General features: G+C 40.4%; 1 protein-coding gene across 2 annotated transcripts in view; it reads right to left on the reverse strand.

Moving 5' to 3' along the window:
* Positions 1 to 6417, reverse strand: part of LOC131239539 (uncharacterized) — a 53484-nt gene extending 47067 nt beyond the window's left edge. For both annotated transcript variants that reach the window (XM_058237297.1, XM_058237296.1), the window contains exons 1-3: positions 6271 to 6417; positions 6101 to 6188; positions 5954 to 6008 (exon numbers count right to left, since the gene is read on the reverse strand). In XM_058237297.1, coding sequence (XP_058093280.1) covers positions 5954 to 6008; positions 6101 to 6188; positions 6271 to 6314 — 187 coding nt within the window. In that variant the 5' untranslated portion in view covers positions 6315 to 6417. The remainder of the gene's footprint in view (positions 1 to 5953; positions 6009 to 6100; positions 6189 to 6270) is intronic.
* Between the last annotated feature and the right edge of the window lie 12681 nt (positions 6418 to 19098).

Here is a 19098-nt window from a genome sequence, read left to right on the forward strand (position 1 = left end):
GAGGTACACCAGCCAATCCGCATCCTACTTGGACGCGGATTAGCTACTAACAAGTTGAATAGCGGGATTCGCTATCGAAGTGACGTCACCAAGTTCTATGGGCCCACTATGATGCATGTGGGCCCCACTATGATGTATGTGCTTTATCTACACCGTCCATCTATTTGGAGATTTAATTTTAGGGCATGATTTAAAAAATGAGGCAGATCCAAATATGTAGTTGACCCCACCACAAAAAACAATGGGGAGATTGATGCCTACCGTTGAAACCTTCCTAAGGCTCACCATGATTTTTATTTGAAATCCAACCTGTTCACAGGTTAACACAGACATGAAAGAAGGGGAAAAAACAAATATCAGCTTGATCAAAAACTTTTGTGGCCTATTAAAGTTTTTAATGGTGGCCGTCACTCTCCCCACTGTTTTCTGTGGTGAGGTCCACTGAAGCTTTGGATTTGACTCATTCTTTAGATCTTTACCTAAAATTATATTTCCAAATGGATGGACGGCGTGGATACAAAACATACATTATGATGGGGCCCACATAACTTGGTGACATCACTTTAGTGGCGAGTCTCACTACTCAACCTGTCAGTATCCAATCCACGTCCGCAACAACAGATTGGCTACTTCCCTGCCACCAGTGGTCGGTGCTATGTGGGCCCGACCATGACCTATGTGTTTCATCCATGCCGTCCATCTATGTTTCTAGATCATTTTATGGTATGAGACCAAAAATGAGGTATATCCCAATCTCAAGTGGACCACATTTCAGGAAAACAGTGTTAAATGAACGTTGACCATTAAAAACTTTTTGGGGGCCATAAAAGTTTTGGATCAAGCTTATCTTTGTTTTTTTCATTCGTCTGGGTCTATATGACCTAATCAACAGATTGGATGTCAAATAAACAGTACACTGGGCCTTAGGAGAATTTTAATGGTGGATATCCAATCACTATTGTTTTCCTGTGGTGTGGTCCACCTGAGATTTATATTACTCCCATTTTTGGTATCAAGCCCTAAAATGATATTTAAAAATGGATGAATGGAATGGATGAAACACATACATCATGGTGGGCTCAAAGAAGTGCCCCATGTTAAAAGTTAGGATGTGTACAACGCAAAGGAGCAAATCTCTCTAACAAGGGATAATTTTGGATTAAAAAAATAATAATCACGGAGCGCATTCTTCATTCCCCATTAAGCTAGACTCCCATCACGGAAAATTTTCAACATAAAATCGTGGAGTGCTCTCCTTCCTATGCATTAACAAACACCACTAAACATGGAATATTTTCCAAATTCCGTGTTAAGTACAAAAATTCAGCGTTAACAAACAGGCCCTTATAGTTGTCCTATAAAATCTCACCTTCAATTTGACTACTACCAAAGGCACATCTCCGTTTAATCCACCCAATTCTAATTCTATGTGCCACAGCCTTCTCAATCTCTCCGCTCCCATGAATTATTGACCCAAATTATTGAAAATTGTCATTTCGGAGTACTTCTTGGCCAACAATCTTAACTAATTCCTCATTTCCACTCTTATTATTACTAAAATTTCATTACATGTACTATGTTTTAGTCCAATTGATTTCCATACCTTTAGACTCTTAAGAATCGTTTATCTTTGTGTTTACCCCCTTCCCTTGTCAAAACTATGTCATCTGCAAGCAATACGCCACAAGATCATTAACTCATCCATAACCAATGTAAAAAGATATGAGCTCAATACCGACCCCCAACGTAAGCCTACAATAATTGGAAACTCGCTTGTCTCTCTACAAGCGATCCTCGCATTTGTTACCGCTCCCTCATACATCTCCTTAATCATGTTGATATGTCTCTTGAGGCTCCGTCCTTTCCCAACACCCACCAAATTATCTTTATAGGGATCCTATCATATGCATTCACTAGGTATATAAAGACAGTGTTTAGGTCCTCTCCCTATATTTCTCCATCAACCGTCTAAGAAGGAAAATAGCCTCGGTGGTTGACTTTCCAGGCATAATCCAAAATTTTGTTCCAATACATTCAAAACATGCCTTTATCTTTGCTCAATCACTCAATCCCAAAGTTCCATAGTATGACTCATAAGTTCAATCCCACGATAATTGCAATATTGCATTCTAGTCTTCATCTCTCTCAAAGCTTCTTTCACTTCAAATACCCTATGCCTATGAAAGCATTGATAGTTGTGTAGAAGGTAGAACGAAAGAAAGAGTGAATACAAGCAGAGAATATAGAATGTGAGCAAATCATACAATGTTGAATCTCTCTCTCTCTCTCTCTCTCTCTCTCTCTCTCTCTCTCTCTCTCTCTCTCTCTCTCTCTCTCTCTCTCTCTCTCTCCATACGCACACAACAAAGAGACATAATCCCTCTTTTTTTCCTCTACCTCAAGGTCGATTTGACAAACACGAATTGCATACAAGTGTTGCTCGATGGTGCTCTATGCCCCCCCCCCCCCCCCAAAAAAAATGATGTATGTGTTTTGTCCATGCTGTCCATCCATTTCGAATCATTATTTTCGGGCATGAGCCCAAAAAATGAATCTTAGATGGACCACACCATAGGAAACAGTGGTGATTTAATGCTTACCATTAAAAACTTCCTAGTGGCCCACTGTAATGTTTATTTGCCATCCAACCTATTGATAAGGTCACGCAGACCTGGATGAAGGGAAAACACAATTCTCAGCTTGCCATCCAGCCTATTGATTAGGTCGCACGGACCTAGATGAAAGGAAAACACAATTATCAACTTGATCCAAAACTTTTGTGGCCACTAGGTAGTTTTTAATGGTGGGCGTTAAATCGCCACTATTTCCTATGGTGCGGTCCACCTGAGATTTGGAACTACCCCATTTTTTCGTCTCATGCCCTAAAATGAGTTGGCAAAATCGGTGGACAACATGGATAAAATGCATACTTCATGGTGGGGCCTACGGAGCTTTCCAACATAGACCATTGGAGGGGTCACTACCGAATCCAATTTTGCGTCGCTTAAAATACAACCCCCTTGGATGTGTGAGAGATGAGGCAGACTGTAAATGCTTGTATTTGAAGCACAGTTAGAGTTGTCAAATTTTGTAAACAAAGTACCAAATTGATCGCAAGTACACTTCAGTCTTCTTCGGCATCTCATGAAGATCGACTCAAGATCAGCTCAACATCTCAAGACTTAAAGGCATCGCAATAGTTTCAAGATTAAGATCTCTGTATAGGTCAATCAATCGGTGAAATGACCCTAGAAAGACCTTAGGTTAGGTGCTTTCGAAAATTGATTAAAATAGGTTAATTTCAGCATAAGTTCACTGAAGTTTGGCTAACCTAACTTTAGGTTTGGCCAGCCTAACTTACTTCGGCTAAGCTAACTTCAGGTTTGGGCAATTTTTCAAATTTGAAAAATCTGTTGAAAAATCGGCCAGCCTAACTTGAAGTTCGGTCAGCCTAAGGAAAGTTCGAGTCAAATTTCAGCAAAGAATTCTCGGATTTTCGAAGAAATTCGGCTAGCCGAATTTTGGCTTGAGCCAGCCGAATTTTTGGATAAATCTTATCCCATGCAATCCGATAGCCATTAAAACATAATTGTTGGAATCCAGCAAGCCGAACCTATTCTTAGGCTAGCCGAATTTTCAAATATTTTGGCTATAAATAGGAACCTTCTCTCATACTAAACTACAACAAAATTCACTCAAAAATCGTCTGCAAGTAAAAGAGAAGCTCAGGTCCTCATCAAGCTAATTGTGTGGTATTTATAAATTTCATTTTAACTTATTCAATTCCCTTTCTCAAGCTAATCTCAAATACATTCTAGAAAGTAATCTATACTCCACTTGAGAAACAAGAGAATTGAATTTGTAGCATCGGAGTTTTCATTTCCTGAAATACATTAGATCCCTATGCTCTTTCTGGTTGAGCAAATACTGCCTCATCTACACCCAAGAAAGAAGATCGCTGCTTCAAGCTTCAACTACATCTTCGAATCATCATTTAAAGATAAGTACGTTGTCAATTACTTTATTTTATTTGGGTTTTTCTGAGATAGCCCGAAAATCTCCGAGGGTTGATTTGTGATAGCCCGTGAAAATCACAAAAGAGGTTTGATTGTGATAGCCCGTGAAAATCACAAGAACTGTATGAGGTTGTTAAGATGAACCTGCGAAAACCTTGTTATAGTGAAAGTCAAAATTACGAGGGTAGTAATCTTGGGAGTGGAGTAGGTGTGGGTTTAAGTACCGAACCACTATAACCCCTTGTGCCTTGTGGTGATTGCTTATTTCATTCTTTACAGTGAATGTCATATTTATTTCATTCTTTGTGGTAAATGTCATGTTTATTTCATTCTTTGTAGTGAATGTTGTATTTATTTTATCTTCTCTTGCTAGTTTGAAAAAATGATTTCAAAGACATCGTGATATAAGGTTGTCATGCCTAAAATTCTAAGTGAAGGTTGTCCTATGATTATTTGGAATCAAGGTTTCAATACTTGGCCGATTGAGATTCTTTATTTTGAAGAATTTAGTATTGTCCTATTTACCACCCCCCCCCCCAGGACATCGATAGCTCATCTTTCACGTATTGTGGGGCCCACTTTGATGTCTGTGTTGTATCCACACCATCCATCCGCTTTACTATCTCATTTCCAAGCATGGGCTAAAATATGAAGTCGATCCAAATCTCAAGTGGACCACACCACAAGAAACAGCTTTAATTGAATGCCAACCATTAAAAAAATGTGTGGGCCACAAAAGCTTTGGATCAAGCTGATATTTTGTGCTTCATTCCTCCAAGACCACATTACAAGTATTTTGAACACATGGGCCCACTTTTATGGCCCACCTAATGATTAGTTCAGCCTAAGAATTGGCTCGACTATTCATCTAAATGGATTTACAAAATGGCATCCTTTGTTCTAAGTTGTCTTATATATCGATCTTTCGAATGATTTCTTACCCCAAGCGCTACTTAGTATGAATATATAACTTATTACTTGCAACTAACTTACAAGTTACCCAAACACAAAAACCAACTTATCTACAAGGAACTTACAGCTTACATCCAAACAGGATTACGTATAAGTTACTTTCACATGTAAGTAACTTACCTGTAACTTACAAATTAAAAAACCTACTGGCATCCAAATGCACCCTTATCTGTAAATTTCCTCCCCCAAACACCACATGTAAGAAACTTACAAGTAAGTTACGTTTTGCAAAAGTCTCAGGCATCCAAATGCACCCTTACCTGTAACTGTAAGTAACTTACGGCTTAAAAAATGTACAGGCATCCAAACGCGCCCTTTTTTTTCTTTTTTTTCTTTTTTTTTTTTTGAGTATTAGCTTGTTAGTACACCCCACTGTCAGTTCACACATCACTGTTAGCCACCCCCACTAGGGAATCGATACCAAGACCTCAGTGTTGAAACAAGGTATCTTTCACTCAGTCTGCCACTTGAGCTATGGATCAGGGTGTATCCAAACGCGCCCTTACCTGTAAGTTTCCTCCCCCAAACACCACTTGTAGGTTGTAAGTAACTTCCAGGTAAATAAGTTGCATTTTACAAAAGTCTCATGCATCCAAATGACCCCTTGGTGAAATTAACCCTGGCAAGTACCTACAGCAAGGTACCCAAGTGTTTTCCTAATTAATAATGTCTACGGTTCGAAAACTACTGTAGCATTTCCAAATGACGCCTTAGTGAAAGTAACCCCTGCGAGTACCTAGAGTGAGGTACCCAAGTGTTTTCCTAATTAATAATGCCTACTGTTCGCAAACAGCACCAACAAAAGGAACTGATGTCTACCCCGCCCTGGTTGATTTGCATACACCAGCTTTTCATTTCAGAAGCTGCAGTATCGTTTTATAGCATTTTCATTCCTAATATGTAAAACGGCTGTCCACAAATCAATAAATCACCACCATTGGAAAAAAAAAAAAAAAAAGACCTACCCAAATCTTCAAACCCTAAATCCGAGAACTCCGATTCGATCTCCTTGAATCTGCTCTGAAAAAAAGAAAGAACAAAAAACATGGAGAAGTGATGAATTCAAAGAACTGATTTGAGGAGAAAGGAATGGAAGTTAGGAGATTCGAAACCTCGAGATGGAGAAGGCAGTCTTGGAGTGATTGGTTGGAGGAGTCGCTGGTGGAGTTGCTTTTGAGAACTGAGAGCTCTTTCAGTCGGCTGCAGATGAAAGAAGATGAGATTAAAATGGGATTGGAGGGGTGGAGGAAATGAGGGGAGAGTCGGGATTCGAAATTGAAACCTGCGGATGCTTTCGAGATCGATCGGTTCCTCGGCTTCCACCATCTCTCTCCCTCTCTGGAAAATTCCCGCTCTTTTTCCCTCTTTTCTATTCGCAGGCAGGAACTGGAAAGTTCAAAATAGGGCTGTCAGCGAGTGGGGTTGGGGTCGGGTCTTGAGTTTTCATTTCCGAGGGCCTACCTGATAAATTTTATTTTCAGCAATCTTCAATTAATTTTAGTAGAAATTGTATTAAATGTGTGGGTTGCATGCACGGAGAGAGAGAGAGAGTCTTAATTTCAACAATGTTTCATCCATCCTAATATTTTTCTTTATTAAGGCCATCGGAACTTTTTATATTTACCTTACTTTTGGGCTGACATTATACACAAACCTTCATCGCATGGTATCCTTATTATTATGTCTTGCGCAAGGTTCGAATAAGGAGAAACAGTTCAAGCAACTTACTTTCATTTTACACAAGCACACAAAACCCCACACACTCATGTCATACTCATGTCATAGTGGCATTTCACCACCTATGGATACTCGAACCCTTGACCTGGTGTTGAAACTCCCGAGAGTGTACCACCGGAGCATTGAATAGTGAAAAAGATACAAGAAAAATCTAAGCTATTACAAAACTGTTATTGTAATAGTCGAAGAATAAACTAGACACTGGAAAAGAATAACCCATTGTTAGGAGAGCAGGGTGCAGGGATTTAAGAACTCTGATGAATATTTTCTTTGTACGCTGATTTGGGGGTGCACCTTCCTCTCATGAAACCGTAGCACATTGAACTTTACAGAAGGGAATGCTTAGAGTTCTTTCTTCCTTCAAATCTTTAGTCAAGACGGGCAGCATGAACTATACACACCTGGGAGTAGAGTTTTTATTTGTTTCTTTACTACATTTTCATTTTTTTCACACCCCCTTGCTTACTCGCTTGAGATTTTTGCTTGAGCAATAATGTAAAAACGTTGAACTCTGCGAAGTATAGATCGCACACATGTATCACCAAAAAGGGTGTCTTATACTCTACTTCTCCATACCCTTTAATATTTGAAGCTAAACCTATTGTATCTTATTTATAACCGTTTCGAGAAGAGCCAATGGAAGGATGGCATGTAGCATTGCACGAATGATAAGAGAAGTATGAAGAGATTTTCTAAGAATTTTTAAGCGATTTAATATATATAGTGGCCACTCATTTGGTGCTACACGACACTAGTTTAGTGTTACACGTCATCAAATGGCCAATAAAATAACACGGCCCAAAATCTTAAGAAGTTTGAAGTGCGGTGAAGAGGAATGAGCGGCCAAAGGACACCTAGAAGTAAAAAGTAGTCAAGTATAATATGAACAGTCACAAAAGAGAAACATAATATGAGAATAATTTAGACGAGGATGAGCAATAAGAGAAATCTATAAATAATAAAAGAGATCAAAAGAGCATTATCGTCTCAAACCAATAGCAGTAATTTTTAGCTATAGTTCTTAGTTATAATATAGGTCTACGCTCATACGCTATACATGATCTTTATCTAATATTAAGCAGTTCTTTCAAGAGACATATTCTTACAGTCACTCCTAGTGATCGATTGTAAGTTTTTCATTTTGTTGTATTGCACTGATATAATAAAAAGTCATTTCTTGTGAAAGTAAATGCTCAACCCATTATCGAAAAAAGAATCACACTCCCAGACAAGCACCTTATCATTATAAAATTATGCAAGTGGCTGAGTAGGCAACCAATTTCCTTATATTCTGGTCATATATATTCATATTGGACGTATCTGTTTATTTCGGCGCTTAGGAGCAAAGTTGATCGGTTTGAATCGAGCCGCTATATTAATTTTGGCACACCTGCACACACCGCACATGACACAAACCAAATCAAGTGCCAATAAGACCATTACCTAAATGATTCAAGTCAAATTTGTCGAACTTGTCAAACTTGGACCTTCATATTACGTGGCTCCACACATTATAGCCTTTCATAGATTTGAGATTTTGTTGGCTAGTCGATTCCTTAATTTATCTGGGTCCAATCATGGCTAAGTGGTAGACAGACTTTATTTCAATACCGAGATCATGGGATTGGGTGCCCATGTAGTGTAGGTGTGGGTAGGTGTATTAAAAATAAAATAAATAAATACCCTCTTTATTTTATTCAACTTTCACCAAATTCCATTGGTAATGTTGCTTGTCTATTCCATAGAACCTAATGCACGAGGGCAGATTCTTCCAAAATAAATAAATAAAAAATAAAAGGTCTCAGGTGAAACTAGTTGGACCATAATTTATAGTCCACCTAACAAATAATTGTTGTTCTTTCTTGTGTGTACACACATCCAAATTATAGAATAGGTTGTCCCAACTATTTAGATTATTTTTAGCAAAAATCAGCCTCATCCAATTTGCCAATGGACCACACTTGTATTTTGTGAACCACAACAGCCATCTCAAATGGTAATTTAACCATTTCCAAATATTTATACTCTATTATTTAGCTGAACTTTTCTCATTGCTTCCAAATAACAATTTGAAAATATGTATCACTAAGGGCTTGTTTGATTTTCTTCTTAACAGTGATTACCATGTAAATGGGTAATATTTATTTACTTAGGTAATCACCACATCTTTCAGAGTGCAAACAGTGATAATTACTTTTTGAACGCTCAAAAGAGGACCCTGTGATCTAAATATGGGGTCCACCATAGTGTATGTGGCTTGTCCACACCGTATGCCCACTATGCCAGCTGAATTTAGGGCATAAGCCAAAAAAAATGGGGCCGTTCCAAAGTTCAAGTGGATCACACCACAAGAAACAGTGGGAATCAAGTGCCTACCATTAATAACTTCTTGGAGCTCCTAGAAGTTTTGGATCAAGCTAATGTTGGTGTTTTCCCTTTATCCATGACCACGTGACCTTATGAAAGAAACAGTGGGAATCAAGTGCCCACCATTAATAACTTCTTAGAGCTCCTAGAAGTTTTGGATCAAGCTAATGTTGGTGTTTTCCCTTTATCCATGTCCATGTGACCTTAATGAACATATTAGATGACAAATAAACATCCCTATGGGCCTGTGAAGGAAATAACTTTCAATGGTGGACATATAATGGCCACTAATTCCGTTGGTGCAGTCACTTGAGCGTTACATCTGCTTCATTTTTTGGATCACCTCCCAAAATATTATAATAAAACAGGTGTATGGTGCATATATGTCATATATATTGCTATTCAATAGAGTGGATTGGTAAATGAACTTCCTCATTCAAGGATCATCCAGCTACCATCTTAATGGCAAATCATTGATTTAAGATCCCTTGAATGCTTAAGAGCTTGAAATCTCTCCGTCTCTCAAATGAGTAACATTCATTAGAGTAGATTTCAACATAACCTTGACCCAACTCATCGCCTTACATTAGAACATCTTAAGTGGTGCGGATCAAGAGAGCTGAAGAATCACCGTCATCAAGGGAAGTCTTCTTCATCAACGTACAGAACGAGGCTCATCTACTTATCTGTAAGTCATTAGAGTCCAAAGACCCTGCCGATCATTCCTTGTGTAGGATTGGGTCATAGGTGCATCTCAACCCTTTCAAGCCCTCATAGGAGGCCTCCGACGAGAGAGTACGTTTTAGGTGCTTAGTGTAAGACTTTTGCTCTTGTGTAGGGTATAAACTCAGGTCCTTTATGTAGGTCCTTGGCCTGTGTGGCCTAAACCAAAGTTCTTGTGTGGATCCTTGACCAGTGTGGTCTAAACTAGGTTTCTTGTGTAGATCCTTTGCTCTTGTGTAGGGCATAAAGCCTAGGTTCCATGTGTGGATCATTAGCCATTGTGTAGGGCATAAAACCTACGTGCTCTGTGTAGGACCTTTGTTTCTCTTATGTAAGGCATAAACGTTTGCCTTGTGTAGGCATGTTTAGATACCTTGTGTAGGTCCTAGAGTTAACCTTGTGTAGGTTATAAAGGTTTGAGATGAACCTGATTTAAAACCTCCGTTAGTGAAATCATGTACACTCAAGGGTTGAGTGCGTCCGCCTGGAGTGGAGTAGGCACATAACCGAACCATTATAAACGATTGTATTTGGGATTGATATTTGCACATTCTTTTACCTTGTTTACTTTGAATGATCACATGAAGCAATATAACATAGAATTGATAAGAATCACATCCCACATGCTTTCACATAGTTCATCCATCATAGACTAATTGTTACATCTTGCTTAAATATTGAGTAGTCTTGTAATTTGATCCTCTACTTGGCTTCGAAACCATTAGAGTTAAAATGAGTATATCTTAATGATTGCACATTAGATCAAGATTAAGTTAATAGGATTTTAAATTGTCATAAAAGTTTATAAAGTCCTATTCACCTCCCTTTAAGAGACTTTGATATATTCCTACTTTTACTATAGCGGTCTTCACCGCAATTTCACACCGGATTTTGGGGGCCGAGTAGATACTTGATTCCCGATATCTCGAGTGCCACTAATGCTTTGTGGAAGCGGAGTTATATAGTTCATTTTATCTGGCATTTAAGCAATTCATGGAATTAAATTAGACTATGCGATGTATGTACTGTGGAATAAAAGTAAATTTTAATGCAAGTAAACAACCAACAAGTAAAATATGTTTATCCAAAGTACGGGACCACAACCGAGCAATATAAACAATTTAAAAAATACAAAATGTATCAACCCAGAAATCTCATTGATGTCCTGAAAGTGTCCTACATCGGCCAATCCAGCAACTGGAAGTACGAGGACTCCTCCGAGTCTATGTGAGCCTCCTCTAATGCATCGGATTCCTAGTACCTGGTGTTTTAAAACACCGTCCCAGAGTGGGAGTAAGTGATCAACTCGGTGGTTCCATTAACATCAAGTTACACAAGCTATCAAATCTACACGCAGAGTTAATGAAAAGCAAAGTAAGCATACAGTCCCTACACACTCTTGTTAATGCATGTGCATGTCATTATGATATGATGCATGCCCTCGTCATCCAACACTCCCTCACAACGACTTCATCTCACGTTCGCAAATGACCAACACTCCCTCATAAGGCGACGTCGACCGTCAAGTCACAAACCTAACTAATGCAATGCTATGAATGTTCATGTTAGCTGGGTATTTAATTAAGTTCGTTTATCCAGGAAGATTGGGGAAGCTGAAGTACCTTCATTTAATCGATGACCTTATTCATATCGCTTGGCCTAGGGTGGCCATAGCGGCTCAGAGCCTGCGATCCATGATCTAAATTTAGGTATCACCCAGTTATCTCATAAATCAATAATTCCAAAGGTATGATATGATACCTAAAAGTATGGAGATAAACTCGGTATAGGTCGTCACCAAAACACCGAAAATGATCACTCAGTTCCAAGGTGCGAGCTTGTCACATAACTAAATCACTATAAGAAAAATAGCCCGTCACCCAATTTCATTCATGCTCGGGTCGTTCGAACAGTACTCAGGCACAAAACCATCAGCTAGGTAATTTGATAGGGTCATTTCGAACAAGGATCTATTACCTCCTATGCTCACTGGTCACTATGGGGAGGCTCATCACCCCAGTGTAGACCGACAACGTGGATACAGTGTCTCATACCACCATGCCTGGCTCCCGAGACTTGGGGATCATACCACTAATGGTTAATAGTATAGAGTGTTTCAGATTCAAGTATGCGTGAACATACATGGTGAACACACACGGTTAGCCGGCTAATGGACTAATTCAATTGACTCACGCGAACTATGATGCAAGCATCTCATGTAGTCTAACTACTGTCGGTTGTCCATCTTCGGCCTAAATCAGTCGGATTGGCCCAAGGCAGCCGATCCAATAAGGTTGCCCTTGTGAGTTTTTTCCGCTTATTAGCTAACCTAATTGACCAATAGGCTTAAATTTAATAGTATACCACACACATTTATCTTTCAGGAATAGGTAAACATACATGTTAGAAAATAAGGATATCTCAGTTAATATGGGCAATCAATTGGAAATGCAATAGCATTATTCAATCATCGCAGAATTCACAACATTAAAGTAATTGGGTGCATGTGTCAGGGGAAAACGTAAAGCATATGGGCAAGAAATTTTCAATAGAGACAACTTATTCTAACATGCATTCAATAATCATTTATTATAGGCAAGCTATAAGTCATGGAGGATGTGTCAACTATGAACTTCTCATTTGCTTAACATATAAATTCCAAATTTCACTACACAATCATCAATTATTATATATGTTTGATAATCGGTAACTTAAAGGTAATAGTCCTCACCTAGGAGTAGTCCGTTGGATTTCTAGCGCCACCACTAGGATTCGGGTTCGTGGATGGGTGTATCGAAGCCCTGCGCCGATAAGATTAACTTGTAAGGGCGCATGCAAATGGCCTACAAGGCTGAAATTTATAAAGGGCTATAGGATTGCCTTTTTATTGCCGGTGGGCTACTCTCCATGGTGGGCTCGATTGCGGGGTCCATTGTGGGCAGTGGCAAGGGGGATTTTTCCCAAATCAGCTCCCCCAAGGAGCTCCTTCTTCCACTCTTCCCTACTCCCTCTCTCCCTTGCAGTTGGAATTTCGTATGGGAGTGGGGGAGTGAATTTATGGGCTTTATATAGTTCAGAAATTGTGTCAAAATGACCTTAGGGGTCCTTATTTCTAACATGTATGCCCCTAGTGAGCTGAATTTTGATTTATAGGGCCCCTATGGGGTCCCGCTAGCTCATATGTGCCATGGTGCAGGTGTCCCATCATAGGATGAGCGATTGGTCTAAATTGGGTGGAGATCAGATGCCTCAATCGATCGTAGGGACCATACTTACAATGAACGGTCGTTGATGATCGATCGGGGCCACAATTATATAGATATGAGCAAGGAAATATCCTTAACTCATGCATCGAGTTTGGTTGCGATCTAATGGTCGGGATGCCACAACTTCGTAAAAGAACGAAATGTCTATTTCACTTAAGTTTTCAGATTTCAGCATAAGGGATTCGCGCGTGGCTTCTAGCCCAAGTTGAGCAGTTTTGAGCACTTTCTTGGTTCGCCACCCGTGATGGACGTCAAGCCCAGTGAGACGAACATTATTCTATAATTTCGGAACTAGTGACCCACTAACGAGCGGTCTAGAGCTTATTCGGATAATCGAGACATTTTTCGAATGAATTTGGCAGGGAGATTTCTTGGGCGTAGTTGTTAGGGTCTAGATTAACTAAGTTCATAGTGTGACCTATTCGAAATTAGTAAAAATGGTGATTCGGTCATGATCATTTTAGATCATTGGTTCTTAGGCTAAATGAGTGATCGGGTTGATTTGATTTGGTCTATTAATTAAGATCCGACCCATAGTTGTCTCGGCTTTAGGTAGGTCTTTATTTGGTTATGGTTATTTTGATTGGTCAGTGATAGGTTGGCTAGATTTGGGCCCTATATGAACAAATCATGGAGTTATACTCGATATTCAAGTGATCAGTCGAATTCGTTGACTTTTTACGGTTGATTAATCTTATTTGTGCAGTTCTTTATCGATACCACCCACGTATAGGCTCATTTCGAGTATAAAGGGTCAGTAAGTGATGACGTAGGCTAGTTATATTTAAACAAAAATTAAGAATTTTTGGTAATCCAAAATGACGAAAATTCAGAATGTTACAATATGTCATATAGATTGCTATGGAATCCACATCTTTAAGCCATGACAAATGTCATATAACACGATTCATTGTGCCAAAGGCTCACTTTTCAATTTAAAGATGGCTCGCAAGTTTCAGCTTAAGTGAAGGACATTATTGCTTGTTTTGTCTTACAGACAACTAGACACACTCCATTAAACAAGGAGAAGCGAGCCACTAAACACACTCCATTCAATGCCATATGCATTATAATGCATGGTTAGAACCACTAGACACGCTCCATTTAATGCCATATGCATTATCATGCATGGTTAGTGTCACACACCGAACTCGGAAACCGGGCTCACAAAATTTTCGATCGCCGAATCTAGCGCCGACAGCCTCCGTAGAACCCCATTCTCGGCTCCCGGCACCCATTCACCAGGTTCCGATCCTAGGATACTACAAGGAGGATTTATAATCATCAGTCTGATTCATAATGAGCATAACCCACGAACAATAACCACAAGAACACCACCACAAAATCCACTATGATAAAAAACTTTTGAGTACAATGCGTTTGAAAGGGAAAATACAATATAACAAAAGTAACAAAACTCTAGAAGCTCGGCTGCACGCTCCAACTACGGCGAGACTATGGCTGCGACTGCGTCTTGGCGTCACCTGCACGCATCAATCGTGCATAAGCTTATAGAAAGCTTAGAGGGTGATGTAAGTGTGTGCGCAATATAAGCGTGCTCAGAATGCAAGGTCAGAGTAATGCAGAATCATGGTGATGAGTACATGAATGCAATTGACCGTACCAAGGCTATGCGGTGCAAGATATGAATGCTATCAGCCATAACACGGCCATGCGATGAGAGATGCAACTCAAGCATGCCAATCCTCATCATATATCAGTACAGTTCTCATTCTGGATAATCACCGGGGTTTAGTACACTCCAAGAGGCATTGCCGCTCTCCAAGCCGCACAGTCCAAGTGAGCGTAAGAAACCTCACTATCCGCCTGGCCAACAGTCTGCCAATACCTATCCGGGACGTCGATAGCGGACCCATTCACGAGCTGGTCAAACTCAACTTAGTATTGCCCCCTACCCTCCTGCGAGTAAGGCCACACCCCTTTCCAACTGACCATGACACAGTGGGAGACGCGACCTACTGGTATTCGGCCCTCGTGCGCTCGTATATCCACTCGGTCTCGATGTTGGAGTCATCCTTTGGTACCATCGGGTTTAGAGATTTTCACCCAAGGACATCTATGGCGCCCGTATGCTAGAACCAAACATTTTCGGTATCCAACCCAGCCACCCACGATGTGTCTGTGGAGGCTATGGCTCTGATGTTGCTAGGGCATAGAATAATCATGATCACACAAATGCAAGTGCATGAATCACCCTACCAAACATACAACAATCCTGCACGTACCGAGCGCTCATGTGGGGTGACTTCGCCTATCAGGGAGCTCATAATGATCTGCCCGAAGGCATATGCTATGATCAATCACTTCTCATATCAGGCATACATATGATGCGTATGATCATGAATCATGGATCTATGCTATACATGTTATGTGGTGATGGACTCTGATCAAAATGAAGATGGGCCTAGACGGCCTATATACTACAGGTATGGGCCTATTAATGGGCCTTAGGGAGAGTCGTAATGCGGACATTTAACCAACATTATCCTTACAATGTGGACATCAAACCATCATTGCTCCCAAGGCATTGCCGCTATAAGGGTCAACACATAAATCATGGTATAAGCCTCATGTACATCCCATTGGGCCTCCAATACATCAAATGGGCCTCATGCATGGGTCTACATATATATGTATATATATATATATATATATATATATATATATATATATATATATATATATATATATATATATATATATATATATATCAAGGTGGGCCTCAACGACGGGCCAAAAATGCATCAAGATGGGCCTTGCATACATCACAATGGGCGTATTCAATTTAAGGTGGGCCTCGACAATGGGCCTTAAAATAATTTTCAAAATGATTGGACGATTTGGATGAAACACACGCATCATGGTGGGGCCCACACTAATGGAGGGTGTGGATTACAATGCATACGTAAGTGGGTCCCATGTGAGGCCTACCATAATGTTTATTTTCCACCCCAACCTGGCCCACTAAAATGTTTATTTTCTACCCAACCTGGGCCCACTGTAATGTTTATTTGCCATCCAACTATTCATAAGGTCACTTGGACCAGGTAGGGCCCACTGTAATTTTTTTTTCTACCCAACCTTTTAATAAGGTTACACGTGACCTGGGCCCACAGTAATGTATATTTGCCACACAACCCGTTCAAAGGGTTACGTGGACCTGGGGTAGGGCCCACTGGACTGGGGCCCACTAGAATGTTTGTTTTCCACCCAAGCTATTTATAAGGTCACACGGTCAGGGGGGCCCATGGTGATGTTTATTTGTATCCAACCTATTAAAAGGTCACGTGGACTTGGGAAAACTGGGGCCCACCAAATGTGGTTCCCAAATCCAACCCACCCATTATGTGTGTCCCACTTGGCCGAGGGTTCAGACCAAGTTTCAGCCACATCTAAATTTCAGGTAGGCCCCACAAGTGATTTTATATGTTTTTGGCATGTCTTCACATGATTTTAGATGGTGTGGCCCACCTGAGTTCCGTATACGGCTGATCTTTGGGGTGGACACCTGGTCTGTGGGGTCCCATTAAATGCATGGAGTGGATGTTCGAAACGTGTCACGGTGGGGCCCACAACTGAGGCCGTGAGGGCCTGCCAGGCCGTCCACCCGCCAGCCGCAGGCAGCGTCTGCTGCGTTCTGACAGCAGCAGCGTTGTTGTGCATGTTGTTTGTTTTTTTTATTTTATTTAATTTGCGGTTTTTCATAGATATGACCCACATCTGAAAAATCCAATCCGGCCATTGGATTCTACGGCCTCTAATTGACCAAATGAGACAAATATGCAATGTGTTCTTGGCAACATAGAAGATTCAAGATCGTTTTTAACGGTATTACCGATATTTCCTATGGTATGGCCCGTCCAAGAATCGGATTGGTGCCAAAATTTAGCTCAGCGCCTAAAATGATCGGGGAAATAGGATGGACGGCTTGGATTATATACAAGCATCAAGGTGGGGCCTGCATAAGCAGCCCACCCCAAACTTTTAAAAAGTTTTTTGTTTTGATAGCTGCTAGTGCACGCCCATGTTAGTACACGCACTCCATGACAGCCACGCCGTCCATGGCTACACGTCCAGCGTCCCTGGACGCTGGACAGTGTTGATACAACCCATGCACCATGGTGGGTCCCACATGTACATGGCCCACCACCATGCATATATGTATATATATATATATATATATAGTATTAATATAAAATAAATATAATATATTATTTATAGCATGTGAGACTTCCCATCATCCCAAAAATGGATGGTGGATTTTGCCTAAAATGTGGTGGGCCACACCATTGATGAATGGAATGAATTTAACATGATTTGGTGGGGCCCACTTCATTCTAAGGAGAGGAAAGAGAGAGAGAGAGAAATAGAGAGAGAAAGAGAGAGAGAGATACGATGATAGAGAGGAGGGACCCCGCTACTATGGGCCCTCCATTGATACAACACATACATCAAGTGGGTCCCACAACAAGTGGCCCTTAAAATTGAAAACAACGATATATCACCCACTTTTAAGCCTTCTCCTTGCTCCCTTAGGCTCCTAAGCTCTTTGCCTTCAACTTTTATGGAGGTCGATGGGGTTTGGATGATTGAGATGGAAGATGAGAAGGTGTAGATGGAAGATGAGAAGGTGGACCACACTTGAGAGGGAGAGGAAGCTTGGACGTATGGAGTGTCTTGGGTTGCTTGGGAGAGAGCTTAAGAAAATGTAATAAAAGAATAAAATAAGAAAAAGAATGAATGATATGGGTTGAAAAATGGGTAAAAGAGGGATGATTTAGTTTGAAATTTTTTTAAAAGAATGAATAGTGAGGGAGAGAGAGGTTTGACTTATGGGAAAAGGAGTAGGGTGGTTGTACTTGGATAAGGGATGCATTTATGGTTGATTGATAAGACTTGTTGTAGAGATTCCCTCGAGATTAGCAATGCGCGGCGTTTCTTCGGAATAAATGCAGACCGACATCTTCTAGCCTGGGTATCGGGTCGGTGCGTGAGTCGCGGTGTTAGAACCGCGGCGACGATGCGGTCGCTAAGGTATAGGTTTCGGTTTGAACCGACTTAGGTATGCGGGACCCGATTTAGGATGGCGCGCAAATGTCGGATACGGTGCGAAGGTTGCCGGAATTCCACCGGAATGACCGCGGAAGCTAATGGAACGGTACGGACTAAGGCACGGGTCTTACAGTTAGAACCACTAGACACACTTCATTCAATGTCATATATATTGTCATGCATGCCACCTTAACTGTGGGGCCTTCCTTAATGCATGTTTTCTATGTCCGCACTATCCATCCATTTTTCAAATCATTTTAGGGGATGATCTAAAAATGAAGAAGATTCAACTGTCAGGTGGACCACACCATAAGAAACAATGGTCATTGACCAATGACCATATAGGATCAAGCTGATATTTGCATTTTCCCTCTATCCACATTTATGCGACCTTATCAACAGGTTCGACACCAAATAAACATCACAGCGGGCATTGGGGAGTTTTTAATGATAGTGAGTTCAATCACCATTGTTTCCTATAACATGGTCTGTATTTGAATATTCTTCATTTTTTGGGCTCATGCTCTATAATGATGTGGCAAAATGAACAGAAGGAATGGATACATAATACATACATCGATATGGGCCCCATGGCAAGGGCCACACCCAATCTCCTCCCTCCACCACGGGTCATATGTTTTTTCATTGACATTGGATGGAATTCATCCCGCATGTAGCTAATCCTTGCGGTGAATGTGATGTAGGGATGAACGTGTGACGAGGTCAATCACTGTCTTCCTCAAGGATAACTACCCCGAATCCACAAGCTTCTTCGAACTCCTCATAAAGATTTCTCGAATCCATGAGGAAAAGAAATATAAATAATTTTAAAATATATGAAAGAAACTTATTGATTGATTGATAGATGAAATAAACGAGTCTACAACCCTTTAAATAAGGATACCAAGACTAGGAAGAAGTTTAAGAATTAAACTATAACTAAA

This window comes from Magnolia sinica, chromosome 3 (assembly GCF_029962835.1).
Source record: "Magnolia sinica isolate HGM2019 chromosome 3, MsV1, whole genome shotgun sequence".
Classification (NCBI taxonomy): domain Eukaryota; kingdom Viridiplantae; phylum Streptophyta; class Magnoliopsida; order Magnoliales; family Magnoliaceae; genus Magnolia; species Magnolia sinica.